The following is a 27736-nucleotide window of genomic DNA, read 5'->3' on the forward strand; positions in this document are numbered from 1 at the left end:
TGTTCAAATATATGTTTGTCACTATAGCCAAATAAAAATCATGTCGTTGCAAAAACTAATACAATGGTAGAAGAAGTACTCAGATCTTTTATTTAGTTAAAAGTCGCAATACTACATTGTAAAAATACTCTGTTACAAGTCAAAGTAATGTATTCAAAAATGTTAAGTAAAAGTACAAAAGTATTGACATCAAAATGTTCTTAATGAATTTCTAAAATAACATTGAATGTAAATTGATTTTATTTGTATTTATTATTTTATTGAACTTTATTGAACAATTATTCAAATTAATCGAAAAAATACACAACATCAGTATTCCTTACATTAATTTAAAACTGAGTGCATTATTAACGGAAAACAGAAACAAAACACAAGATCACTCGGGTATTGAGGCTTTTTCTTACTTTTGCATAATTTAATATATTTTTTGTTTCAATTAATTTAATTAAGAAAAGCAATAAATACAGAGGAAATTTGGAGAAAGCGACATTTGTATTATGAATTATTTTTGCTAAAATAAGTTAAACTCATTGGTTGTGAAAACAGTCTGTCCGTCACGTGACCAGCCATGGTGGTCGTCACGTCCTTTACTGTCGTAAAGTGACAGCGCGGTCGTGTTGTTATCTTTGAACAGCTCCTTTAGCTGAGCTTTAAACATGTTAAAATGTCGATCTGTTGTTCACTAACTGTCACGTAACTCAGGAGAATACCGAAACTGTCGACGTGATCATAGGAGAATGCTTAAATTCAAGGTATGAAGTTTTCTGTTAGCTCGTTGGTTTGCAACATTACAAACATAACAGAGTAACCTAACGTTGCATTCAGTAATGCTATTTATCAATGGAGCTCGTTTGCTGATATGGTAGACAAGTTACACGTGTCCTATTGCTCTGTGGTGTGCACTCTGTAGTGCATTTATTTATATATACAATATATGGTGTAGAGTAGCTAAATTCTAGTTATTCCTCGTATTCCAAACATTGGTGGAAAGATGGTTTTCTTGGTCAATATTTGTACAAGTTAGCTGTTAGACGGCATACGGCAACTTAAAGTCAGCAGTGTGTTTAAACTTGTTTTCGATTTCACTAAGCTTAAAATTAGGTAGGTAAAGGCTATACAAACCATTCCTGCAGAAACGCTACATTTTTCTGAATATGATCTGAAACAGTCCTGAACGTCTTGCTTTAGTTTAGGTAATCAAATGTGCTGACCCGGGTCCAACAACCGACCAAAGTCCATGAAGGAGACCAACTTGTAGAAACGTCTCTAACTGAAGTGACTGACTTTTGTTTACAGTTTTGCACAGGTGTATCTGGAGTCTGATGATGAGCAACCTCAGGGATTATGTATCCCAGAATCCTCCATTGGTGACATTTTTCCTGTGTCTGTTGACTCTGGCCATCTCCTTTATCGGCTTCAGTTCTTACAGCTACACCCACACTGTTCCTAACCCCGACATAGTGAAGGTAAGGACTCACTTATTCAATTCATGATTTGAGAGTGGAATCGTCTGGTGTTCTAGCATGCAATCTGTTCACACAATCCTTTTAAGAGGACAAGTTCTTGTGTGTAAGTAAAACATGATGTTGTGCGGACTGTGACTGCATGTTTGCTTGTGTTTCTGTGTGTCCGGAACTGATTTGTAAATGGCACACTTTATTCCTCTTTTAGGACTGGAACCATATACTGTCCTCTTTTTCACAGCACAAGTTTTGTGTGCAATCCAATGCAAGTTCGTCTGAGCTTGTCTCACCAGTGCCTTCTCCTCTGATGGATAAAGACAGTTTAGTTTCCTCAACAAAGACTCCTCTCACCACTTTGCATCTCAAGGTTCCTCTGTCTGTGACTACCAACTCAAACAGTGGCTCCCTGAAAAACCTTGCTTTACACACTGCCTTCAGAGCCAGTCAGTTACATCTTGGGGGTTAGTTTTGCACTGCATTGCTTTGTTTCAGAATAAAGTTAAAGCAGGTGAATAACCATAATATCTCACTCATGATCGATTGTTTTACTCTAAAGAAACGGAGAGTGTTGATGTGACTCTGGAGTTTTTGACCGAAAACGATTCCTACACTTGCCTCACCATAAGGGCCCCAGCGCACCTCCTACCCATGAAACTGTAAGTTAATTCATCCTCAAGTTTCTAAGCTTTCTTAAATCATTATCTTTAGTGTAAACCGCTTATAGCACTCACTGTCACAATGATCAAGCTTGTATATGGATCAATAAGATTCCTATACATTGTTGTATTTTAATTAAACGCAGCACAGTCATTTGTTTTGTACAGATTTGTTGGATGAAAAAAGTTTACAAATCTGCTAATTAAATACAATTCCGTAAATAATAAATCTCTCTGTTTTATTCTTTACATGTTATGAATATGCAAATGTCAGTAAAATGGGAATATGCATGAGTAATACATGAATTCATATTAACGTAATTTTCATTTACTCATGGTGATTAATTTTGACAAAGACAGAGCTTTCCACTGTACCTAGGTAAAATCGCTCCTGAATTTGTCATTTTTTGTGTGCCTCTAATGTCATGCTTTTTCTTTAATTAAAGACTTCCGCCTGAGTGCCCAGAATTTAAGAAAAACATTTCCCCCCTCCATGTGGAAGTGAGTGACAAGAAGCCTGCAGCATCACAAACCTGCTACAGCCTACACTCACAGGATGACCCTACACTCACAGTCATGTTAACGCAGGTACAGGATGTCAAACATGAACAATATAACTGAGCCATGATACACATACCGTCTCTACATGATGTCAGTCATTCTCTACTTGTATTCTTTAGGACGAGCGAAACGTGGCAGTGAGACATCTGATGGAAGTCAGTGTGTGTCTGCTTGGAGTTTGTTTGGTACTCTGTGTCGCTGCCAGTCTCACACAGTCGCTCATACGCCGCCATCATTGGAATGGACTAGATATACAAAATGTAAGTAATTTCTTATATGACCATACCACTTTATATTTGTATCTCTGGCTATGGTTAGGATAAGCCATATGATTGAAAATCTACATACTGTATCGTAGTCTCTGCATTTGTTGTTAAATGTGCATATGTTGTTTTACCTAATCTTACTGTTGACTTGTTTGTTTGCAGGACCCCTTGATGGACACATGAATATTTGTTATCTGCTGACACCAAAGTAATTCATTTGAGAGAAGAGCGTTATGTGTCACTACTTTTTTTTTTAAGGCACATTCAATCGATTTCTATGGGGAGTAATATTCAGTGTTTTGAAAATTGATCACAAACAGATTGAGTACATTGCATGCAGTGTGTTGTGCAATTTTGAAGACAGCCTACATTTTTATGTAGCACCCAGTGAGATGAGGATACCGCATTGAACATCTGCTGCATCAATGCTTAACATTTTTATGACATTTCTCGAAGGTTTTTCCTGCTTTAAGAAAGTGTGATGCTTAATCAGTAGAGAATACTGTACATGATATATGACAATAAAATTGTATACAATATCAAAGGGAGAAATAATTATATTATATTATAATTATAATAGAGAAGCTGTATATTTTGTAATGGGATCCTGATGTACTCTTCAACTAGTAATGCCTACACTGTTGATTGGTCATACATTCACTATCAAGTCTAGTACATTTTGTACCATGTTTACGTCATACATTTCTGATGCATTCTGCCGAGGGAGAGCTCAGTGTTCTCCATGAGTTTTTGTGCATCCACCTGCAATGTGTTAGTGGGTGTCAAGTAAAACCCAAATTCCTGTTGCTCCTAAATTATTTCTAAGCAAAACACTTTGTTTAGGTGGAAAAAAAAGGAATGTACCATGTGCTGCTATGATAAAGCTATTTGTAATAACACTTCAAATAATGCACAGTTTGTCACCTTGAATGTCAACCCTGCCATCAGTGATTTAATGCATTTTGAGAATGATGACAAGAGGTCGGACGACTAGAAAGGCGTAAAATGAATGCAAATTAATTTACAAAATATATACTGACATGTCCTACAGACTCACTCCAGAGTAGGTTAACTCAAAGAAACAGATGACTGCAACCTGTTTTCTAACATTCTTTCTCCAGTGTTGTAAGAATTAAACATTCAAATTGGAACATAAAAACTAGGTTACTATTTCTGTTATGGCTAGGGCGCTTAAACTTTAAGTGTCTTTTTAAAAGTAATCCACACTATTAATGTTACCCTTTAGGCTTGGGGCTTGACTTGGTGCACACACCACAATATTGGTAATAAAGCACTGTGAAATTCATTTAAAAAACCTTACAAAGTTGTCTGCATCACCGAATGTTCCCTCTGGTGATCGAAAAAAGTGTATCTTTAGTGGAGTCCAGCCAAGACCATCAATGGAATATGTTGATCAAGTTAAGAGAGCTGAATTGGATTTACGGTTTAAATGTTTATTTGAAGAAAACTGAAATGTCCCGTACATTTAGATTAGGCTACAATTTCTTTGGAGGCTAATGGTTTATTAAAGTATGAAACTCCATCTGAACTATGATCTCTCTTATGACCCTTTGCCAAAATGGTGTGTGTTGCCGAATGTGATCAGTTGACCAACTCACAATAAACAAATGTTTGTTTTTTTAAAAGTCTGTGTTTCAAATTATACATATAAAATTGTGTCTACAATATTTCAATAGTCATTCCAACGACGTGAGGCGGGACCGCTGATGTACCGGTATGTTACCGCGTCTACGTAGCAGGATCTCTCGTCCAATCATTGTAAGTAATATTTACAGGGGGCTTTCCTATTGGTTGAATATAGAAAAATAGAGGCGGGATTTGTTCAGAATGCAGATCGAAGGGGAAACAACGTCGAAGTGGTTGTTGGATTATTCGCGGCCTGACGGATTGTTTTATGTTAAGGACAAGGAAACGTAACTTTACTAAGTATGTATTCTTGCTTATACATATTATTACTCTAGGCCGAAGCAACTACAAAGTCGCCATATTTTAAAACGGTCGGCAAAGTGTGTGAAAATGACTTGAGAGAGCTCCATGTTTCCAGTGTGAAGCTAGCTAGCTAGCTACTGTTAGCTAATAAACACTCAAGACGCAAACGTCTGTTAGCTACAGTTAGCCTAACATTAAACGTTAGAATCGTTAATGCATAACGTATGAAACGTTTATTAAGATGTATATCATGTGTACTCTACTTAATATGACTTTGCATAGACCTAAAACAATCACTGACTTCAGCATAAACAACTTATATAAATGTGTCTTGATAGCTAGCTAAGACTGTGCCTAAATGCGCCCTTTGCTCTCTTCTATGAAATGTTGATGTACCCAATCAGGCCCCACACGTGGAGCCTCTTCCACGGGGGCAGCGTTCATTCAGGTGGATGTTCAGTTTCCCCCAATGAACTGTTGAGTGTCTCAATCATCTGCTGTCGCATCATGTCCATGGTGACAACAAGAGGAGTCACGTTAAAACCTTGTAGGTCAATATGCAAAACCTTTGATGGCTGTCTTTCCTCTCCAGGATGAAAGCTGTGGTCTAGAGCTCCATTGTGAAGAAAGAACACAAACGGGAAACCAGGAAGCTAGAAATATTTCTGTGTGGCCATGGCCTACTCGAACTACAGCAACCTGAGCAGGGCTCAGCTCACCTTTGAGTATCTGCACACAAACTCGTAAGTACTGACATGCTAGCAATTAATATGTGCTTATGAACTTTGTACTACACATAATTATGCTGGGGAATATCACAGATCAGCAATTAGATATACATTATACAACATATTACACCTTTAACCATCATTCGTGTCTTCAGACTGAAAGGCTTAAAACAGAACAACGCCCACATTACAGATACACCTTAACTCTATTAATATCTTTTACACATTCTACATAACATGTAGCTTGCACTGATGATCATGTCTGGTAAAGCCTTATAATCAGTTCAATGAAGAAGAAAATATGCATCCATGTCATTTTGGCAGTTTGAAAAATAATAATCTCTTAGTCTCACATATGACTGTTATGTCATATGTGAAAATATATTAACTAACATTTCTAAAATCCACTGTCAGTGTGTGGAATGAGAAATGTGTACTTTTACTTTGTGATCTTTTAATATGAGTGTGATCTGGCTGATGTGTTTGAATCTTTTGAACTTGATGGAATCATGAAAGTGCAGCAGTGATGTTTAGTCTGAAAAAGAAAATGTCATCTAAGGATTGATGTAATTCACAACCTTTTCTTGCATGGTTTCAAAAGGCACTTGCATTTACTGTATGTCTCTGTACTTCACAAGCAAAGATGGAACCAAGGTGCCTTATCTTGTCATTGCTAGAACAAGTAGATTAATCGTTTTTTAGCGAACAGATCGGTCCATGGTTGAATAGGTTGTGGTGCCCCGGTCAACAAGGTCAGGAACATGGCAGTTAACACATCCTGGGCTCATTTCCAAATCCACTGCTATGGGATTATGCACTGGAAGGGTTTACCCGAAGTACTCAAACGATAGTGCTTTATTAGGTGTTTGGAATAGCTGATGAGCTTCTGGTGTGCATTACATATGGAGTAAACATTACAAATAAATCTAAATAATAATGAAATGCTCTTGGACCCGGAAGCTGTATACTCTGTTTAAGTTTAGCTCATACTCAACAGCTGATTTGCATAAATGCATATCTCTTCATACACCTGAGACAAATACAGGTTGTATAACAATTGCATGCAGAATAATAATGTGGATATCTGTAGCAGAACAACAGTTTGTCTTTACCAGCTGGTCCTGCCATATAAACTGAAATCCTTCTTCACTGTCTGTTTTCAGGACGACCCACGAGTTCTTGTTTGGAGCCTTGGCTGAGCTTGTGGACAATTCAAGGTGCAGAAAGAACATTCAATGGTGGACACATTATGACTGATATCGTTCTTATTAAGTAAAATATCTCACAGTGGCTTTATTTCCTTCACAGAGATGCAAATGCCACACGAATAGACATCTACACAGGTACACCTGGGAATAACAGTTTACAAAGTGAAGCATGCACAATTATTCTTTGCTCACTTTACATGTGGTTTTCCTTTTCACAGACAAAAGGCCCGAGCTGCGGGGCGGCTACATGCTGTGTTTTCTGGATGACGGTGTTGGAATGGACCCTTGTAAGCGCTCATTTATTCAATCACTAAAAGCTTCTCTTTATGATAAAAGGTGTTTTGTTGTAGGAGTCTTGTCAGGTTTTCCGATGATCTTCTGCATGTCTTTTATTTGAAACATGATGAATATTTATTTGATTAGACGAGTCAACTCACGTGATCCAGTTTGGGAAGTCAAGCAAAAGGTCCCATGAGTCCACTCAGATTGGCCAGTATGGAAACGGACTGAAATCGTAAGACGTTCTCTGTTTCTGTGTGAATATGACATTTTTACATTTGGTACATTTTAGTATTTGAACAATTTCCCACATCGTTAAAAATGTTTTTGTTTTCCCAGCGGCTCTATGAGGATCGGGAAAGACTTCATCTTGTTCACGAAAAAGGGCAATACGCTAACTTGCCTTTTCATGTCGAGGACTTTTCACGAAGAGGAGGGACTGGACGAGGTCAGTCAACTTTTAGATAGAGCTGTTGAATAGCGGTCGTCAATTTGAATAGCTCTATGTACTATTTGAGCTTTGCTTGTTACTGTTCTGTATTACATTGCCTGTTCAGGCTACAAGAGATCATTATTTACCGCCATTTTCATTCACTTTTGACAAGCAGAGTGAGTTGTTCTTCCATCTTTGATCATACACTTTAATGTACTACGAACAAACTGGTTTCATTATCATGTTTTACTAAATGTTCTTGTTCTCTATTTCTTCCTCTACACTTACTCAGTCTATAATATGTCATTCATTGATGAAATAACTGTATTTAAGTCATTTTGAATACAAACTTAATTTCACTTAATTTCACTTTTCATCTCAAGCTTCTCTTAGCTTAACCTAAAGCTTTTGATCCTCTCTCTTCAGGTGATCGTGCCTCTTCCCTCCTGGGATCTGAAAACCAAGGAACCGCTGACCTCTGACCCCGAGAAGTACGCCATAGAGACGGAGCTGATCTACAAATACTCCCCTTTTAAAAGTGAACAGCAGCTGATGGAGCAGTTCAACAAAATAGAAAGTAGCAGTGGTAAGCAAAAGAATGTTTGTGAACAGAACAGTTGTGTGGAAAATGATTTGTCTTGTCTCTATATCAACACATTACATTCTTTATATACAATTGGAATGATATAGAGTTTTTTCTATAAGCTTTGGTTTTTGTGAATGACGTGGTCGCTATGTATTGCAGCAGTGCTTACTTTAGTGTTGTGCTTTGTTGAAAGGCACTCTTGTGATCGTCTATAATCTGAAGCTGGACCACAGAGAGCCAGAGCTGGATGTAGAGACGGATCACCAGGACATACTGATGGCTGGGACTCCTGTTGAAGGAGTGTAAGTGACTCCATTGAACCGTGCAATCACCAACCCGTGGTGAAAGGAATTGTATTTTGTATTGATAGGATATTTAACGAGTGTTAATGGCCGCACTCTTTCTTCGCCCACAGGAAGCCGGAGAGGAGGTCCTTCAGGGCGTACGCTGCTGTTTTGTACATTGACCCACGCATGAGGATTTATATCCAGGGACATAAAGTCAGGACTAAGAGACTGTCGTGCTGTTTGTACAAACCGAGGTAAAATGATAACTCTTGCACCGTGTCTGTTAACCACGGCGGTCTAGTGACAACACTTTAATCCACCTTCTTGTTTTGTTGATAGGGTTTATAAATACACATCGACTCGTTTCAAAACTCGTGCCGAGCAAGAAGTGAAGAAAGCGGATCACCTGGCTAAGATTGGTGAGACAGGGATGAAATGGGACTTGTGTTTACATTTGAGTTTTGTGACTCGCGTGCTAATCAGTTACGACCTTGGTTATTTATTTCAGCGGAGGAGAAAGCCAGAGAGGCGGAGAGTAAGCAGATGGCTTTGGAGACCAGACTAGGAGACGACCTGTCAAAAGATTCACGGGTAAGCAGAAGGGGATACTTTTAGTTTATGGCGCGTGTCCACACCATGTTTGTATAAAAACGTGATTGTTATTTGAAACCCCTGGCTTAATGTGAGGTTGGTAACGTTTGTCCCTGCGTCCGCTCTTCCTCTAGGCAATCCTTCGAAAGGTTCAAGATTCAGCCATGATGCTTCGAAGGGACTGTGACATGAAGAAAAGGATTCTCGAAGCAAAACAGAAGTATGATGGACAACATTGTGAAACCTTAACATTATACATTGCTGTGTATATTGAATATTCCTTTGTGAATATGTGTTCTGTATTTTCATGGTAATGATAAAGAATGGTAACTACAGGGGGTCCGCGGGGTCTTAAAAAGTATTAAATGTTGATAAATCTATTTAGTAAAATTTAAGGCTATTAAACGGCATTTTCCAAGGTATTACCTTTTGTAGCTTGTTTTCAATAAGTATATAAATTGTCCAAACAGGTTGTATTCTACAGTTTGCCTGAATGGAATCATTGCGTAGGTGTGTAGTGTGATTCTGTGTAGTTTATCTATGGCATCCCGTGTGAGGTAAAGTGTGTCGCCAATGTAACCGGTTAAAACTCGAAGTGGCGATGAGATCTTAAAATGTATGGAAAGGGTCTTAAAAAAGGTCTTGAAAGGAATTACATTTGACTCCAGGATTCCTGCATATACCCTGAACTAGAAAGAATATCCCAACACCTTTTTTAAAATAGCGTTATTTCTGAGCTTTCTCTATTTCCTATCAGTGTCCAACACTTTCTTGTTCTTCAGAGCGCTAAAGGAGCCCAAGGAGTTGAACTTTATATTCGGAGTGAACATTGGTCAGAGAGACCTGGATGGGATGTTTGTGTACAACTGCTCTCGTCTCATCAAGATGTACGAGAAGACAGGGCCTCAGCTGGAGGGAGGCATGTGAGTAACATCGAGCAGAGTTTGAAAAGTGACAATGTTTGAATATAAAGATAAATATTTTACAGTTCTGTGATTTGTGTGTTTTAGGGCCTGTGGAGGTGTGGTTGGAGTAGTGGATGTCCCGTATTTAATTCTAGAGCCTACTCACAACAAACAGGACTTTGCAGATGCCAAAGAGTATCGACATTTACTGAAATCCATGGGGGAACATTTAGCTCAGTACTGGAAGGACACTAACATTGGTGAGTTTCTCTGAAACGTGGGTTTTTTCCATTTGTCACCAACACTGGACATGCACAATAATCATTTACCAGTTTAGATCATAGCTTCCTCCCTACAGCATAACACTGCCCTCCCAATAAGTGCTCGACTGGTATCGGGTTTTCAATGGCTGATTTTTTGAGAAGGAGAGAGAGAGAGTAAATGTCCACAAGTCATCTAAAAAAACGAACGTTGGTAAAACAAAAAAAGCTAATTGGTAAAAAATATAAATATATTTGAACTTGCATAAATGAATGAAAACAATGTTCATGTATTTGCTTTATTTATTTTTAATAAATGAATTTGTAGTATGAAATGCTGAGCGTCTGTTTGTTATGCAGCTACGAAAGGCATAGTGAAGTTCTGGGATGAGTTTGGATATCTGTCGGCCAGCTGGTCCGCACCCCCGTCATCAGAGCCGAGATACAAGAGGCGTCGGGCCATGGAGATACCGCTTACTATCCAGTGTGGTAAGTTACACATCAATACACACACCAAACACACACACTGTCTCGACAAGCGTACTTACTGCCACATCCTACACTGACTGACTCTGACTCTGCAATTTATCTTCAGATAAATGTTTAAAGTGGAGAACACTGCCATTCCAGATGGATGCTGTGGACAAACGCTACCCAGACAGCTGGGTGTGTCTCATGAACCCCGACAGCAACCAGGACAGGTGGGCAGAGTGGGGTTTCATAGGATATGTCTTTAAAGTTGGAATGCATTGTTCATGTTACATGTGTATTGCATGCCAAGGTTGTTGCTGTCTATCAATCAATGTAGTGTTCCTAGGAGCTAAACAAAGTGTGCGTTTTCTGTTCTTAGGTGTGATGCTTCTGAACAGAAACATAATTTGCCATGTGGTGTTCTGAAGAAAGACAAGCTGACGGGTGAAGTCAAACAAAAAGAGCTGGCAGAGAAAATCAAACTGCAGCAGGAGAAACTCGAGGCCTTGCAGGTACTTAATCAGTCCCTCTCTTTTCAGCTCTCTGTTTTATCTCAGGACACAATTGATTGTATTTTCTCTTACCAGAAAACCAGCACCATCAAATCTGCAGCGGACATAAAGAAGCTGCCTCTGGATGCCAGCATGAAACCCTCCGAGGGATCCTCTCAGGTACAAACTCCCCTGACTGGCTTCCTTTTGGGTTTGAATGCAAAGTCATTTCCTGCCTTTATTTGATACGGTCATAGTTGAGATTCATTATGTTTTATTTTCCTACTTGGGATATCAATTGAAATATGAGCGATAACACATGAGTAATAACATTCCCGGTAAAATAAGTTTGCACTGATGTCTAATTTATGAAAACATTTTTAAAGATTGAATGATCAACAACCCTATTTGTTCAAAGCATTAATATATAAATTCCTCTTTAACGTCGAATCGCATACATTATACTTTTTTCCTTCTTCACAGTGATACAATTATTTTTGTGTGCTTCACATGTTTTTGATTTAGGCAACCAGGTCTTCTGAGAGGTCCATAACGCGGGCCCGCTCCCCCCCGCTTCCAGCTCATCTAAAGGGCGGCCCCCCATCTCGTGCCCCTCCTCAGCGCCCCACCCGATCACCTGCTCCGCCACCACCAATTAAAGTGGAACCATCCAGGTCCAGAGCTGCAGCAAAACCTCCTCCACCTGCAGCCAAGCCTGTACCCAAAGCTACTGCCAAAACCCCCCCGCCCACCCGCAGCTCCCGGGTAAGATTCATGTTTCAGGCAACGCTCACCGCAGCAAGAACAGCTTCTACCCCTGAGCCACCAGGCTGCTCAACCAACAGTCCTAAGAGACAACTCTTTTAGTTACCCAACTCAAAAGCTCAAAAGATTTTACGTCATTGCTTCTCTATTTATTCGGCCCTGTATGATTGTTTACATTCGTCTGCCCTACTTAGGGATGGGTACCGAGCCCCGGTATTAAACGGGCCCCGGGGCTGAATTATTAAAGACCGTGGTACCGTTAAGCTCCGACGTTATCGGTACTGGAGACATCTAAAAAATATGTCATATGTATTATTGCTACATAAACATTATATTGCAATTTTTTGTGTCGCCAACTCCGTTTCTAATACACAAAAAGACTGAAAAATGCGTCTATGATTATTTTTAGTATTTCGGATCTTTCCGAGATCTCTCTCCCCCGTCTGTGTGCGAGGGGGAGGGGCAGTTTACACACACAGCTGCTACATGCTTGCAACACACACGGCGGAGATGGCGAGGAGAACTAAGCGCTCCAAGGTGTGGTTAAACTTTACCCGTCTCGATGCTCGTTGCCTAAAGTGTAATAAGAGGTTAGCATGTAAGGGCGGTAACACGAGCAATTTGTCTAAACATTTAGCTAAAGTGCACCACATCCAGACGGAGGAATGCACCGGGTTCGACCGTCTTTCTAGTAGCTCTGTAGCCCCCCCCATCCACGAGTAACGTTTCCACGTCAGGTCTTATGTATGCTAGCAGCAACACACGGAGTTAACTCAATTATACAAACATGGGTTAATGATTAGAGGTAACAGTTATTTATTTTGTTAAAGTTTCAGCTATTCTGTTTACAATTCTGTCATCAGATTATTTAATACGATTTATTAAAAACTTGCTGTTTCTTTTGATGTGAAATATTATGTATTTCATTTAAATAAAAAGCAATGTTAGTTTTGTTCACAATTTGTTTGGTTAGGTTACCTTCTTTTTTTTCTCCAAAAGAACCGATAAAAATACCGTTAAAAGACCAAATCGATAAGCGGTATCGTTAAAAGTAGTAGTACCGTTAAAACCTTAACGATACCCATCCCTAGCCCTACTGCCGTGTTTTTATTGTTTGTCTAAAAACTTGCTGTATATTTTTTTACAACGACAACAAAGGCTTTCTATTCCATTGTAAAAACCACAAAGTACCAATGGAAGGTTTTGTTGCTGGTCGTACAAGTGAATGTTCAATTCTGATATCTCTCTCCTGACAGACACCTGCCAAAGCATCACCAGCTAAAGCAACATCTGCTGTACAACGCAAGAGAGTCATAACGGTGGTCGACAGTGAGGAGGAGGAGGAGGAGGAAGAAGAAGAAGAAGAGGGAGAGGATGAGGATGATGACAGTGAGGTGGAGAGTGAAGAAGAACCGCAGACAAAGAAATCCAAGATGGCGGCAGCAGCAGCAGCTGGTAACCGTGGGAAAGTGATAGAGAAGTCCTTGCCTCCCAAACGTGGCAAATTGGATGAGGTAAACACACAACAGACTTTGCTTGTAGCTCAAAGGTCTGAATACCTTTTTATCTAGAGAATATAAAATGACACCTTTTGCAAAGCTACGCAAACATTCAGGTCATACCTCATAAAGTGAATCACCCTGTGTGCATCAGTGTTGTGAAGGACTCTCCTTTAGGCAGCGAGGAAATGAAGAGGACAGATCCTAGGAGCCTGAAATTGGTAGCATTGCGGAAGTTTGATTAAAGTTTTCATCCATTACAGATAAGCGTGTCTATCACACATTTAGATCGTAAAGACTAATGTGTACCTACACAGGGGGTCCGCGGGGTCTTTAAAAAAGTATTCAAAGTTGATCAATCAATTTAGCGAAAATGAAGGCTATTAAAGGGCATTTTCCAAGGTGTTACATTTTGTAGCTTGTTTTTAATAAGTATATAAATGGTCCAAAGAGGTTGTATTCTACAGTCTGCCTGAATGGAATCATGGCGTAGGTGTGTAGTGTGATTCTGTGTAGTTTATTTATGGCATCCCGTTGGATTTGACGTCATCTGAACAGGACCTGGCACGCTCACTGCTTGATAGCGCAAAGCTCGGTTTACGCCGGTTATTAAACAACATCGTTATGGGGAAATGCAAGTCTGCGTCCAAATGGTTGGAAGATAAGGAGGAAGGACAATCAATACTGTATATAGTCAATGTGAGGTAAAGTGTGTCGCCAAGGTAACTGTTAAAGGTCTTAAAGGTCTTTAAAGGTATTACATTTGACTTCAGGATTCCTGCATATACTCTGCTACACATGTGTATGAGAACGCCATTCATTCATTTTTTTATAAGATTATGTGACTTTTACTTATCTCTCCAGATCAGTGAGAAATCTGAAAAAATCAAATGGGTTGATTTCCTTCTCATAGTGTTTGTGTTGGGTGTCTGAAAGAATTACTGAAATTAGGAGCATATAAGGAAGAAAACCTCCAAACAGACCATACTCTCGACCTTGCAGGTTAAAACCCTCCCCGAGCCCGAGAAGAAAGGACTTTCTTCTCCTTTACAGCAGAAGCCAACCACATCGACCTCTATTCCTGAATCCATTTCCATGCAGCAGCATGGCGCTAAAGCAAAGGTAGCTTTGTTCGGTCCCTCTCTACTACACTTTAATCAAGCCGGGCTGCATCTGCTCTCACAACCTCTAACTATAATGAATGAACCTTTCATCTGTTATGGGTACTGTCGGATTATCACTCTCTCTTCTCACAATCATCTCTTGAAACTTAATTCACATTTCCCTCTAACAACTACTATCAAGCATGACACCCTCACCCACTGCCTGCAGGCGGACTGGGTCTTTAACTTCCTTCTTTAAAGCCCCTGTTACACTGTCCCGAAATTGACACCAGATGGACACACGATAAAGGAAATGTTCAAATTCGGCTCTGATCGTAATAACATCGGGCCATTCGTGAGGGCATCTTAAGCCATCGTATGACCGCCGGTGGAGTTTCTCAGGCTCCAGCAGCAACTTCGTGAGCGGTGGCAAAATCTTTGGCATGCCAAAAAATTGCCGAAGGACCTTGCGAATGTTCATTTTCGTGTTTTATTCGTGTGTCCATTTTGCCCTTCGTAAGGCACTCGTGAGGGCATCACGGCACCGTAAGACATAGTGTGGAGTTGCATTAGGTAACGCTGTGGTGGCTGTACTGCTCCAGCCGTCTCCTTTGTGTTTGTTTGTTTCCCCCTGTCTGTGTTGTTTGTGTGTGCGTGGTGGCTGTCACTCCTGGCTCCCGGCTCAACCTCCACTCACCTGCTGCAATCAGCTGTGCACCCTCCCTGACTACACACCTGCTTTCCATCAAGCCATTTACAACGGCATATCAACGGAGGCTCCACAACCTTTCTCCGCCAGATCGTCAAGTATCAGCCGTATCTCGCGTCTCTCCTCCGGTACACAGCACCGTAGTGTGGAGTTGCATTAGGTAACGCGAGATACGGCTGATACTTACGCATTAGTTTCTGTTATGGATCAGTATCAACAGTCCTGCCAGTAACGTTACTATATTATCAATGCTACTTTAGTTATAGCCTGATATATGATAGCTAACTTTACAATGTTGTGATGTGACGTTAGCTAACATGCTAACGCCGGTCACTCACCAAGACAGCTGCTCTGTTCTCCACTGGTTCTCCACACACCACAGCTCAATTTCTCTCCGATGGCCGTTATTCCTTCTAATCCTTGGCTGCTCCTGGTCTCTTGGACGCCTAGCAGGCTCATAATTATAAGGTTGTGGTCCGTCATATGCATTTGAATATTCATATTCAACTTCTTCTGTGTCGAAACTAGCATTGGGATCCATGTTTATTAATACGTTACACCGGCCGCTCTCCCCCCTGTTTCCCCCATGTTACGTCACACGCGGGAGGTCACATGCGGAGGCTTTTTTATACGGAAGTGAACATTTCTTACAAAAACGACGCCAGATGTCACTAGTGTATATTTCTGTATATTTTTTTGAAAATCTAGTGTATTCATCATTTTCCTACACATTTATTCACAGGTGTCTTTAACCTGGAAGTTGCTCTTTAAATGTAATTTAGGTTAACTTCCTGTTTTATTTAGATGCTTTTATTTTGAAGGCGAGTTTACGCTGTTGACAGGAAGTTGTTGGAAACAACATGACAGAGATAAGTAATATCTTCTAATCTACATATACAGACGGAGAAAGTAAAGAATAAAGTGTATGTTTAAATGTTAGCACCCCCCGAAGAGGCACAAGCTCTTACGTTGAGTCTGGATACATTCTAAATCATCAGTAAAGTCTACGAGCATATTTTCGTGTGTGTTTCGGGTGCCATCGTGTGGCCTTCTGGAGGCATCGTACTTGCTTCGGCTGTTGCTTCGGCTGTTGACCAAGTTCGGGGCCATCTTCGTGCGAAATTCACAATTCCATATTCGTGTGTCCATCTGGTGTCAATTTTCGGGACAGTGTGACGCGGGCTTAACAGAATGCAAATATTTTCTTTTAACCTTTTCTTTTCAGTAAACACTATTTATTTCACTGCAGTGGGATTTACGATTGTCTTGTTTTGTGCAGGCCTCGGAGAAGCCCCTACAGGAGGAAACGGAGGACAACACGAAAAATGCTCAGAAAGGTGAGTTTATTGTCTGATCTATACCAAAAATGCATGAAGTGATCAGCAGGCGATCAGTCTTATTTAGTAATATCAAAGCAACACACACATCCTGTCAGTGGTGTGGAGTTCTTCAGCCTGCTTAGAGATGATTAGCCCTGTAAGAACAGCTTCACACACAAAGAAAGTCATGTAACTTGGTGCCGTTTTGGAGTAGATGAGAGTTATTTAAAGTCATTGAAATGTTGTGTATGCTGTCAATTGTATTTCTTAAAAAGAAAACAAATCAGATTCTGCAAAAATAAAAATCTGACTTTTAAGAAATCAGCCAAGAAAAGAAAATATGTATCACTAAAAAAACAAAAAATATAACCTCTAATGTAAGAATGTCTACCTGGGTTTATTTGTCTACAGATAAAGGGCTGCTGGTTGAAGTACGTGTCAATAAGGAGTGGTACACCGGCAAAGTCATTGCTGTGGAGGTGAACAAACAGAGCGTTCGCTGGAAAGTGAAGTTTGACTATGTACCTAGAAACACTCCTAAAGACAGATGGTGAGACTCTTAAGCTGCATTCAGGGAACATGCTGGTGACTTTGTCAGATTACTAATTTCCTATACGTGTATGTTTGTGGCTGTGAAGGGTGTTCAAGGGAAGTGATGATGTCCGGTTGATGCGGCCGCCATCTCCAGTCTCTCAGACCCCTGACACCCAGCAGGAGGCAGAGAAGGGGCCGGCCCCCATGGAGCCCGACACAACCCAGCCAGGCACCAGCCGGGAGGTGACCGATAGTCTGGTTACCATGCTGAGGTGAGCTGGTTACAATGAACTGGTGTTGCCATGTTTAAAGGAGGACAGCCACTCTCTTAGTACTGTGGTTTGATCTCTGAGCCCCTCTGTGTTTCCAGGACCATGCTGCGTTACTTCTTCCCTCCTGCTTTTCGGATCCCAAAGGACGACGTTAACAGCATGTCGGCTGAGGAGTTGGTGGCCTTTCCTTTGGTAAGATAACTAACGTGTGTTGTGTTGGTGCTTTATGTTATTTATTAATTACACATTTATTTTCTAGTTGTTTTTGTTTATATTAAAGGTCCCATGTCATGGCCATTTCCACTGGTCATAATTCCATTGTTGAGGTCTACTAGAATAGATTTATATTGTGCAATTTTCCAAAATCACTTTGGTTTCTCATACAGCATCTCTGTAAACTACGTGTATTCACTGAATTTCACTCTTTGCCTTTAACGGCTCGATGTAGCTCCAGTAGCTCCAGCCCCCACCCTCCCTGTGAGCACAGTGTGCTCTGATTGGTCGGGACGTTGTGAATCGCGCTGAGCTCCGTGGAGGTGTGGTTTCCTTGTTTAGCGACAGCGAAACACAGTCAAAGTCACCCTGAGCACACACAAAGTCACAGCCGAAGTAAAAACAATAAGTGTGGCTTTATATTGAGTAAGAAAAAGGTTGGTAAACGCTGTGAGAATGGGTCTGTAGAGAGAATTTCGCCGCGATCCCAACTGTCTGTTATCAGCCTGCAGCCAGGGAGGAGAGATCAGCAGAGCTGCCTGCACTGAGTGTGTGTGTGAGGAAGTCCGTGGATTGGTCCATTTGGACCAATCAGCGGGGGATTAACGTAACGGCTCCACGGATTGGTCCATTTGGTTCTGGGTAACGCATGACATCATGCGGTACCCGGAAGAATCAATGGACAGTCAGTGACGTATTTGGGGAGGTCTTTTCTGTGTTAGAGTTTTACTCGCTACAGGGTGTACTTTGAGGGTTTTGACTCTGCAGACCTGCATGAAAACCTTCATAACACACAAGGGGACGGGTGATAACCGGAAAAGCATGACATGGGACCTTTAAATTGATCATTATTTAAGGTGTATATTTTAGTTAATTAAAGTCATTCTTTATGCTTTTAGGCGATAATCACTGGGTGATCTGGGCACCTGGTGGTTATTATATATTGGAGACAGGTGGTGGTAGGTTAGCCACCAGGAAAGCACAGGTCAAAAGAGAAGTCATTGGTCTGTTGCATTTTGGGATATTGGAACAAAGAGTAAATAAAATGCAAAAACAACTAAATTCTTGTTTGGAAAATGGAATATTATTTCCTACGTGAGATTTGCTTTCTGTTGCCTCGGCAGCAGTTTTAGTTTGAGTTAAAAAATCTGTTCATTTTCACCCTAACACTAAGGTCAGATTTTAAATTTAAAAAAAGAAAGAAAAAAAAGTGTTATCAATAAATTGTGTGGTTTGCACATGCAGTGTGGTTAAGATATTAAAATAAATAAAATGCTGAGAGGATGCAATATTGTATCTGCAGAGGAATTGATTTCCTTCAGCAGCATTAACATAGAGCTGCTTTCACACCTCTGTGCAGCACATGCCCTAACGACTGCCTGCCTGCAAAAGCATTCTCCAAAAGAGCAATGCATTCTTTAAATAAGATGCTGACAGTGTGATGCTTCTTCAAATGTCATCATGGGTTTCTGGTGAAAGAGCAAGTTAAGGTCACTGTAAATATTGAAACAATTGGTGGAAATGTTATACCAGGTCCAGTTTTTCTTCTGCTTGTACTTTCTGTTGCTAGTGCAATTTTGCACAACCCCAGCATTATCACAACCTCCATTGCTCCTTTTCTTCTTCCTTCTGCCGCCTCCTTCTTCATCCACGATGTCCTTCACGTTTTATTCCACTTTACTTTTAGCGACAGTTGTGAAAGCCCCTTAATGAATATTACAGTTCTGGGAATGTGTTGATTTGTTCTTACTATTCTTTTTATTATTTCCTCCTGCTTTTCAGAAAGAGTATTTCCAGCAGTATGAATCAGGTCTGCAGTCTTTGTGCAACTCGTACCAGAGCAGAGCTGACGCCAGAGCCAAAGCTGTTGAAGAGAAGAGCAACAGCAATGAAGTGAAACTGAAGGAGGCGGACGAGAAACTACAGAAACTACGAACAAACATTGTAGCACTCCTGCAAAAAGTTCAAGAGGTAAGTCTGCTTCACCTGGTCCGAGAAACAGGACATCCAAATCTTCAAATAGTTTGACAAAATGTATCTTTCTATCAAATACAATCGTTGTTGTATAATTGTCAATGTTTGCAGTTACTAATATTGCTTTTTTACACTTTTAGGACATTGATATAAACACAGACGACGAGTTGGACGCCTACATAGAGGACCTTCTGACCAAGGGGGATTAAAGAAGATGGATAGAGAAGAGTCCATGCACATAAACAGGCAGTTTTCATTACAGCCATTACCTGCTGATGGCTCTGTCATGACTCGTGCTTATCTGCAGAGTTGGCTGTTAAATCAGTGTGACAAGTTTGATCTTTGAATTTGGACAGATTCTCTGACGTTTCTACAGTGTTCGGTATCCTGTGGTTTTATGTTCCTTTTTTATATCCCTGCTTATATCTGTTAATCTATGTTAAAGCCATCTTATCTTGATTGAAATATTGTATGTAGGTTTAAGACATGTATGCTCTCTTTATATAGTCGGCTAAAGCTGTGACAAACTGCAGACAACATTTGTTCCTCGTTTGGTTCATCGTCAAGTGAGATTTGGAAGTGACTGGGTTGCGCTCTGCAATGAAGCCTGTAGTTTAACTTTTATTTTTATACACTAAAAACACTGAAGTGTTTCCCCATTACCTTTCTACATCCTGGTCCAACGAGGGAACCAGGTTAATATTTTACGGTTGGGTGCTGATCCTCACCCATTAACGAGAACTACTTACTGGGTTTTATCAGTATGATTATTCCCTCATTTCCCTCCTACATTCAAACTCTCACTGTTCTGTGTTTATTTTTGGAAGAAAAAAAGTAATCTCATTCGAATGCGAAAGTTGTGTGTTCATAATAATGTGCCTGTGCCCTTCCTTTTGAACAGATTTTAACATGTCATGGAAATGTTTTATCAAACGGTGCATGCTTTCAGTCTTTTTGTTCTGATTGGAACAAATGATTCTGTATTTTTGACAAACCTTTACCTAGAACAATAAAACCGGTCCAGCAACACCTCATGATGAATCGATGTCGGTTATTATTCATATGTCTGTATGTGTGAAAATAACTAAATACATTTAGACTTCAGTAAAAAGTTAAGATCAGTCAATCAATTATCGGTTTCCATTAATACAATCTTAAAGGGTTGAAAGTGAATTGAAGGTGGGTGGAGTTTGTATTGTTTGAATACATAATTTAACTAATTATAATTGTAACAATCTTGATTATAACAGGAAATCTTCTTGCATTTGATAGTTAACTGTTTAACTCAATACTGTGAGCTCTAAACGAAATTCCTGAAAGATCTTAAGATCTGTGTAAATATATCTAAACTATCCGCATACCACTTTAAATGTTATGTTTTTGGAACTGGACTTTTATTTTGAAGGGGAGAGTGGAGGCAGCTGTGGGGAATGTAAACAGTGCTGTACAATCAAAGCTTCAGGTAAAATAATATTTCTCTTGCATTTATCAAGCTCATAAATTCAACATGCAGACGATTTGCTGTTTTGAAGCACAATGTGAAAAGGCTAAAAACTGATGGTCTTTACACGGTATTTAAGCTGTTCGCTTGTTATTGTTGCGGAGCTCGGGTCACTTCGGGCTACGAAGTTGACGATGTAAACATACACAGTTTGACAAAGAATAGCTAAGCTTAGCAGCGTGCTAACTGTATTCAACATTATACTATGATTAAGTTAGATAAAATACAATTACTCTGAAGCGAATATCTGCATAAAAAGGGGGGGGAACGTTTGACCTCTGTTATTGCCAACAAAGGGTATATAACAAAGTATTGATATGAACTTTTGTTATTGACCAAATACTTATTTTCTACCATAATTTTCAAATAACCAGGAAGATTTTTTTTAATGTTGAAGTTAAAAGCATCAATCTCGTGCACTTTGGGAGTAACATTAATAGATCTATGGATACATCTCTCAACACCCATATGAAACAAAACTGTAAGCAGATTTTTTTCTTTATGGATATTCTTGGAATAAACGATAGACGCGTCCCGGCCCGGAACCGCGTTCTGGTACTCTCCGTTAGAACTACACCCCTGTCAGACGAGACATATACCACGTGATGACACGTTAGGCTCGTGTTGTGTTCAAAGACCCTGACCTTGGCAAGGAAAAACAGGCAATCGCTTTGTTATTTTGCGGTCTAGATTTCTTGAATTTTTTTCTTTTTTGCGTGTGTTTATAAATTACCTCGAGGGCCGTACCAAATGTTCTCGCGGGCCGTATACGGGCCGGAGGTTCCCCACCCCTGCTGTAGGCTATGAGGCACTTCTAGATATCTCTTGAATCGATTTCTTCTTCGGCTCTCTTGTATTAGTTAAAAAAATAAAATAAAAAAATCTATTCAAGCTTCATTTTATATGGAAGCCCATTTCCGCCACTTGAAAAAAATAAAATCCCCATGTAAAGTCATAATTATGAGGTAAACAAGTCGAAATTATGAGATAAAAAGTCATAATAATGAGATAAAAAGTCATAATTATGAGATAAGAAAGTCATAATTATGAGATATGAAAGTCGAAATAATGAGATAAAAAGTCATAATTATGAGATAAGAAAGTCAAAATAATGAGATAAAAAGTCATAATTATGAGATAATAAAGTCGAAATAATGAGATAAAAAGTCATTTTAGAATCAAAGAATAGCATAATAACAAAAATAAAATATAGACTAAAGCCAGAGCCATGTAGGCCTATCCTTTAATTACAAAAAACAGAGAGTGTATGATTACTGACTGAATTAAAAGGTTTTGGTCATTTTGAAGTATTGTTATTTTTGGAAGAAATGTATTAAAATTGAATAACACTAACGTGAAATAATGTAAAAAAAATAAAAGGAGACAAAGAATACGACCCCAATGTTGTGCAATAACACAACGCCTTTATTGTAAGTTGCTTTGGATAAAAGTGTGAGCTAAATTAAATGTATTGTAATATATTGTCATACTTTATCTGTCATGTTTCCTCCCCTCACCCTGCAGGTCCTGAGCCATGTCGGTGTGCTCAGCCCTCCTGAGCCGGCGTGTGGCTGGAGGCGGCTGCAGGTCGCTGTGTGCTGTTCCTCCATCTCTCATCCACATCAGATCAGCCAGGTTAGCTGAGCCGGATACAAGGAGATCTGAAGAGGAACCACTATGGGAGGAGACAGGGAACCTGCCGTTCTCCAGAGCAAAGATAGGATCCTTCATCCAGGAAAGACCCGTTCTGAAGAACCCGTTTCTAGAGGACGCTTTGCTGAGAGGATACCTGAGGAGACACCTGCCACACGAGGTGAGAAGAGCGCACAGCTGGGCCTTCCACAGCTGGAAATATTCTATAAAATTAACTTCAAGATGCAAAGGCTTAAGTCCCAGGCTCCTCCAACAATGCAGCATAATAACACATAAAAAGAATGTAAAAAACTATAAAATAGTGTAAGAACAGACAGAGTAGATATACATGTAAAACTTAATTCAGGTCTTTAGGTCTTGTCCATAATCTACTCTTTTTGTATACAGGCAGCTTTTTCAGATTTGCGTGCATTTGGAGAGCGTGTGGCTAATGAGGTGGACGAGTGGGGCAGAGAGTGTGAGATCACCCCCCCACGGTTGGTGCACTTTGATCCCTGGGGGCGAAGAGTTGACCACATCGTGACCTCCTCCGCCTGGAAACGCATGAAAGACCTCTCGGCACAGGAAGGCCTGGTCGCCATTGGCTATGAGAGGTCATTCGGCGAGTGGAGGTAGTGTTAGACTTCCCTTTTCACTTTAGCTCACTTGCTAATTCATTATATAATAAGAAAAGTTTTTAATGAGAACCTGAGATCTGTTCTGTGTGTGTGTTTGTGTTTCAGCCGTGTGTACCAAATGAGCAAGTTGTACATCTTCTCTCCGTCCTCTGGTCTCTACACCTGTCCTCTGGCCATGACTGACGGAGCTGCTAAAGTCATCCAGGTGTGATAGAAAATCAAGATAAAACTGAATTATTAAATTATGTTTACAATACTTACATTTACAAACAATTTAGAAGCCAATTATTGCTGATGGGAAGTGTCCTAAGTTATGCAAACACAAAGTCTTTTTTCATGTTTTTGTTTTTACAAAAGCAAATGTAAGATGAAGGGGAAATCCACATATGTTGCTGTGTCCAAGATTCAATCCATAATTCTTGTTTTAACCTGATGTTTTCCCTTTTTTTTGTAAAATATTGAGTGATTTTCTTGTTGCGTATGTGAAGTCCATAGGTGTTTCATGGCCGGTAGATGAAGCCTACAGTCGTTTGACCACTCGTCAGCCTGAGCATTTCTGGACGTCTGGACAGTGGATGACGGAGAGACAGGGAGGATCTGACGTGGGTCAGTACTGATGTTCATCGTTGTCTTACATGAACAATATCAGCTTCAGCTTGCAGATACAAAAGGCTAGAGTATAATAATTAAAAAACACTAAATATTTTATTGTTACTCTATCAACGTAGAATAAAGTACCTAAAAACCTAGTACCACTAGTACTACACTAAAGTACCTAGTGGTGTTAAAATTCTGCATTCAAATGTGTGAAAAATGACAAGATCTTTTTCATATATTTCCTTGAGTTGTATTCTCTTACATTATCCCAACATGTTTGGAAAATGTTTTAAGCACAGAGCAAATTATTCATATTAATCCAGGTAACAGTCTGTTCTTTTTTGCTGCCCTGTGTTGTGATGCCTCGTGAGTTTCCTCTCCCCATCTTTCCTCTCCTCAGGCAGCGGCACAGAGACGGTGGCTGCTCCCCAGGCGGACGGTTCTTACAAACTTCACGGCTTCAAGTGGTTCACCTCTGCAACAGACGCAGACATGACTCTGACTCTGGCCAGAGAGCAGGACAGATCAGGAGCTACCACACCAGTAATGCTGAAATAGTATCAGCCATACACCCAATGACTTACAAAGTGAATGTATTGCCCTTACAGTTAGTTTGTGTGCTCTGTTTCTGTCCTACAGGGCAGCCAGGGTTTGTCGTTGTTCTACGCAGAGGTGAGCAGAGGTGAGGATGGACGACTGAAGGGCATCGAGGTGCAGAGACTGAAGGACAAGCTGGGCACAAGACAGATGCCGACTGCTGAGTTACTGCTGGACGGCCTGCAGGCACACAGGGTCAGCTACACATCATGTATTTTTAAAGGTCTCCTATTGTAAAAGGTTTGATTTCCATGTCTCTTAAAGTACGTATAAGCTGGAGATTCCTTCTCTGGTCTTTACATATAATGATTAACGCCTAACATTTGTATATTTAAGCTTAAAAAGAGGAAATACAATAGTATGTATTGCATTGACAAGTTTAATCATTGTTGAGGCAGCTACAGTTGAGGACATCTCTCTAATTTTTCCCCTGAGCCTATTACAAGCCACTCATTTAGAGACATATTCAGGGCATCAGGGAAAAGCAAGTAATACAGCATGTTCAAATATATTGTATTGTTATACGTTCAGAGTTTAAAGCTTTTCTGCCAACAGCACAGGGTCTCTCCATCTTCTCGTACGCTCCTCTGTTAAGACAAACCCTGCTGATTTAATGTTTTAGACTAAATACATGTCAAAGAACTTGATTTCTTTATTTCCTCTCTAAAAATACAGATCTCAGAGGAAGGGAGAGGTGTGGCCTCCATAGCTAACATGCTGACGATAACCAGGATACACAACAGCATCTCTGCAGCAGCCGCAATGAGGAGGCAAGACTCGTAATACTGCACTGCATCCTGCGCTGATTCCTACAAAAATAGAAAGCTTATTATTTATAGGTGTGTGTGTGTGTGTCTGTCTGTCTGTCTGTCTGTCTGTCTGTCTGTCTGTCTGTCTGTCTGTCTGTCTGTCTGTCTGTCTGTCTGTCTGTCTGTCTGTCTGTCTGTGTGTGTGTGTGTGTGTGTGTGTGTGTGTGTGTGTGTGTGTGTGTGTGTGTGTGTGTGTCTGTCTGTCTGTCTGTCTGTCTGTCTGTCTGTCTGTCTGTCTGTCTGTCTGTCTGTCTGTCTGTCTGTCTGTCTGTCTGTGTGTGTGTGTGTGTGTGTGTGTGTGTGTGTGTGTGTGTGTGTGCGTGTGTGTGTGTGTGTGTGTGTGTGTGTGTGTGTGTGTGTGTGTGTGTGTGTTCACAGGGTCGTCCAGTTAGCTGGGGACTATGCCACTCGCCGCACTGCCTTTGGAAAGCTTCTCAGAGATCACCCGCTACACATGCAGACTCTCGCCAGGATGGAGGTGAGCTGGGCCGGCTGATGGTAAACTAATGACACACTGTATACAAACTCTCCCATCATACCACACACATGTTTGCTCCGGCTGTGGACAGGTGGAGACCCGTGGAGCGTTCCTTCTGGTGATGGATGTGTGTCGTCTGCTGGGCCGAGAGGAGAGCGGCGTGGCGACTGAGCTCGATGCACATCTGCTGCGTCTGCTCACTCCTGTGGTCAAACTGTACACTGGGAAGCAGGTGAGCGACCTGTTCAGTCTGTTATCTTGTTATCTGTGAGTCATCTCGCCGTTTGAGAGCAACCCTTACTGTCTTTGTCTTGTCTCAGGCGGTGGCTGTGGTGTCGGAGGGTTTGGAAAGCTTCGGTGGACAGGGCTACATTGAGGATACCGGGCTGCCTGGACTACTCCGCGATGCACAGGTGAGGTCAACTAGAGCCTCACTGATAGGTCCACTAATCAATAAATAGTTAAAAGAGGTTTTCATGCAATCATGGCAGAAAATGCAGTTTTTTGTTATGAGTGTTATATTATTTTTAAAATGTGTATCTTTGGGGTTAAAAACCAGACATTTGAGAACATCTTTGACTCTGAGAAACTTGCATAGAAATGTTTTTAAATTGCCCACCATTGTATTGACAAAACGATTGATTCTGGAAAAAAAGGCATAATATTAAAAAGATTCTCTCCTTTTTTCTCAGGTGTTGAGTATATGGGAAGGTACCACAAATGTCCTGTCTCTGGACGTGCTGCGCTGCGTGGCTCGTAGCTCAGGAATGGTTCTTCACGCTTTCTTCACCCACGCCAAGGTAAGGGTTCAGGAAACAGCCCATTAAACAAGTTCAGTAACTCATCTGTGACAGACTTGAACAGGAATTTGATCTTGTTTTCTTCTCCTCGTAGTCCCTGCTTGCAGGAGCATCGAGTGTTTCCTCCTTGAGCCCGGCGGTGAGAGCAGTGGCCGCTGCTCTCTCTGAACTGAAGGACTTTGTTCAGGTTGCAGCTACTAGAGAACCCGGCTACCTGGAACTGGCAGCCAGAGACCTGGCTTTTAGCCTCGCTCGCATCTACACAGGTAGGTACCATTACCTTTGTAGTTAGAATAATAATCCCACATTAGTCATTATGCATCAATATTAAATATGTGTAGTTATTCTCAGAAAGTCAAAGTCATTATAATATTGACTTTTGGTCATTTTAATAATACAAAGACAATTGTTATCAGGAAGTATGGTGCGAAATGGTCAATCGACTTCAGTTCTGTTTACTGGTTCCCCGGTTAATTGTACATTAGAATCTTCTCTGTTACACTAAAAGGATGGTATGATACCTAAATAGGTAACATTTTAAAGTTTTAAACGTTAACAGGTGCCCTTCTCATTGACCATGCATCTTGGAAAGAAGCTTCTTCATCTGACACCTATTCAGCTCTCAGGTAAAAAAAACATTAATCAAAGTTACATTTACAGTTACTTCGGGTTTAATAAAAAAACAAATACAACACCATTTCTATTTCCCTTCCTCAGGTGGTGTGAGCAGGACTTGTGTCCTGTGTCGACTCAGCAGACGAGAGGCTGCTATGATCCCAGCACGGCACCACTGGATGCTGCACTAGTGTATTACCGGCCGACACAAGGCTGAACGTTCACTGATAATGGATAAACTCACTCTGATTAATTAGTAATTTACTGTATCCCAGATTTATTGTATTTAGAACATGTTTTATGTTTTGTTTTTTTAAAGATCTGAAACCCACTTCTGTACGGCAGCACGGCAATCAAACAGTAAATTGAGTTTCTAATTCCATGTGATCCTTTGTAATGGGATTTGGGTATTTTAGATATTTACTGTTTAGTATCTGAAATATATATTTTTTGTTTGTAATAAATGTGAAATATAAATGTACAACATTTGCAGTTTACACCTTTTTGGGAGGCCTGGATGCTATGTAATTGTGAAGTGGATGAGTT

The 27736-nt window shown here is 40.4% G+C and overlaps 3 protein-coding genes across 5 annotated transcripts; all 3 read left to right on the top strand.

Moving 5' to 3' along the window:
* The first annotated feature begins 572 nt into the window (after window positions 1-572).
* LOC307044970 (transmembrane protein 248) lies at window positions 573-3490 on the top strand. Its single transcript, XM_079690429.1, has 7 exons — window positions 573-752; window positions 1297-1466; window positions 1672-1924; window positions 2020-2119; window positions 2566-2707; window positions 2800-2940; window positions 3109-3490. Exons 2-7 carry the CDS (start codon window positions 1323-1325, stop codon window positions 3127-3129), a joined length of 801 nt encoding a protein of 266 aa, XP_079546555.1. The 5' UTR covers window positions 573-752; window positions 1297-1322; the 3' UTR covers window positions 3130-3490.
* Window positions 3491-4744: 1254 nt separating this feature from the next.
* On the top strand, window positions 4745-20555 carry morc2 (MORC family CW-type zinc finger 2). 2 transcript variants are annotated; one of them, XM_079687370.1, is made up of 28 exons: window positions 4746-4893; window positions 5489-5639; window positions 6788-6841; window positions 6933-6967; window positions 7051-7119; window positions 7256-7346; window positions 7451-7559; window positions 7971-8130; window positions 8324-8432; window positions 8546-8671; window positions 8757-8836; window positions 8926-9008; window positions 9143-9228; window positions 9791-9931; window positions 10019-10173; window positions 10534-10662; window positions 10769-10874; window positions 11024-11156; window positions 11232-11315; window positions 11661-11900; window positions 13157-13414; window positions 14402-14521; window positions 16491-16548; window positions 16942-17080; window positions 17169-17336; window positions 17435-17528; window positions 19332-19520; window positions 19664-20555. In XM_079687370.1, exons 2-28 carry the CDS (start codon window positions 5572-5574, stop codon window positions 19730-19732), a joined length of 3153 nt encoding a protein of 1050 aa, XP_079543496.1. In that variant the 5' UTR covers window positions 4746-4893; window positions 5489-5571; the 3' UTR covers window positions 19733-20555. The 2 variants fall into 2 exon arrangements, with proteins under 2 accessions (XP_079543497.1, XP_079543496.1); XM_079687371.1 differs by lacking the exon at window positions 14402-14521 and having other exon boundaries at window positions 4745-4893.
* Window positions 20556-20914: 359 nt separating this feature from the next.
* Window positions 20915-27674, top strand: LOC307045196 (acyl-CoA dehydrogenase family member 11). Of its 2 annotated transcripts, none has more exons than XM_079690732.1 (15): window positions 20915-20985; window positions 22549-22837; window positions 23065-23288; window positions 23400-23499; window positions 23783-23900; window positions 24292-24434; window positions 24531-24683; window positions 25164-25258; window positions 25676-25775; window positions 25867-26007; window positions 26096-26188; window positions 26468-26575; window positions 26670-26841; window positions 27135-27201; window positions 27293-27674. In XM_079690732.1, exons 2-15 carry the CDS (start codon window positions 22559-22561, stop codon window positions 27405-27407), a joined length of 1908 nt encoding a protein of 635 aa, XP_079546858.1. In that variant the 5' UTR covers window positions 20915-20985; window positions 22549-22558; the 3' UTR covers window positions 27408-27674. The 2 variants fall into 2 exon arrangements, with proteins under 2 accessions (XP_079546858.1, XP_079546859.1); XM_079690733.1 differs by lacking the exon at window positions 20915-20985 and adding an exon at window positions 21070-21094.
* The last annotated feature ends 62 nt before the right edge of the window (window positions 27675-27736 follow it).

This window comes from Notothenia rossii (assembly GCF_949606895.1).
Source record: "Notothenia rossii genome assembly, chromosome: 6".
NCBI lineage: Eukaryota > Metazoa > Chordata > Actinopteri > Perciformes > Nototheniidae > Notothenia > Notothenia rossii.

Coding starts and splice junctions, on each gene's coding strand:
- LOC307044970 (XM_079690429.1), top strand. CDS start 1,323: ATGATGAGCAACCTCAGGGATTATGTATCCCAGAATCCTCCATTGGTG. Junction 1,925..2,019: donor CAGTCAGTTACATCTTGGGG/GTTAGTTTTGCA, acceptor TTTACTCTAAAG/AAACGGAGAGTGTTGATGTG. Junction 2,708..2,799: donor TCACAGTCATGTTAACGCAG/GTACAGGATGTC, acceptor TGTATTCTTTAG/GACGAGCGAAACGTGGCAGT.
- morc2 (XM_079687370.1), top strand. CDS start 5,572: ATGGCCTACTCGAACTACAGCAACCTGAGCAGGGCTCAGCTCACCTTT. Junction 5,640..6,787: donor GAGTATCTGCACACAAACTC/GTAAGTACTGAC, acceptor GTCTGTTTTCAG/GACGACCCACGAGTTCTTGT. Junction 11,316..11,660: donor CCTCCGAGGGATCCTCTCAG/GTACAAACTCCC, acceptor TTTTTGATTTAG/GCAACCAGGTCTTCTGAGAG.
- LOC307045196 (XM_079690732.1), top strand. CDS start 22,559: ATGTCGGTGTGCTCAGCCCTCCTGAGCCGGCGTGTGGCTGGAGGCGGC. Junction 23,901..24,291: donor ACAGGGAGGATCTGACGTGG/GTCAGTACTGAT, acceptor TCCTCTCCTCAG/GCAGCGGCACAGAGACGGTG. Junction 26,189..26,467: donor GACTACTCCGCGATGCACAG/GTGAGGTCAACT, acceptor CTTTTTTCTCAG/GTGTTGAGTATATGGGAAGG.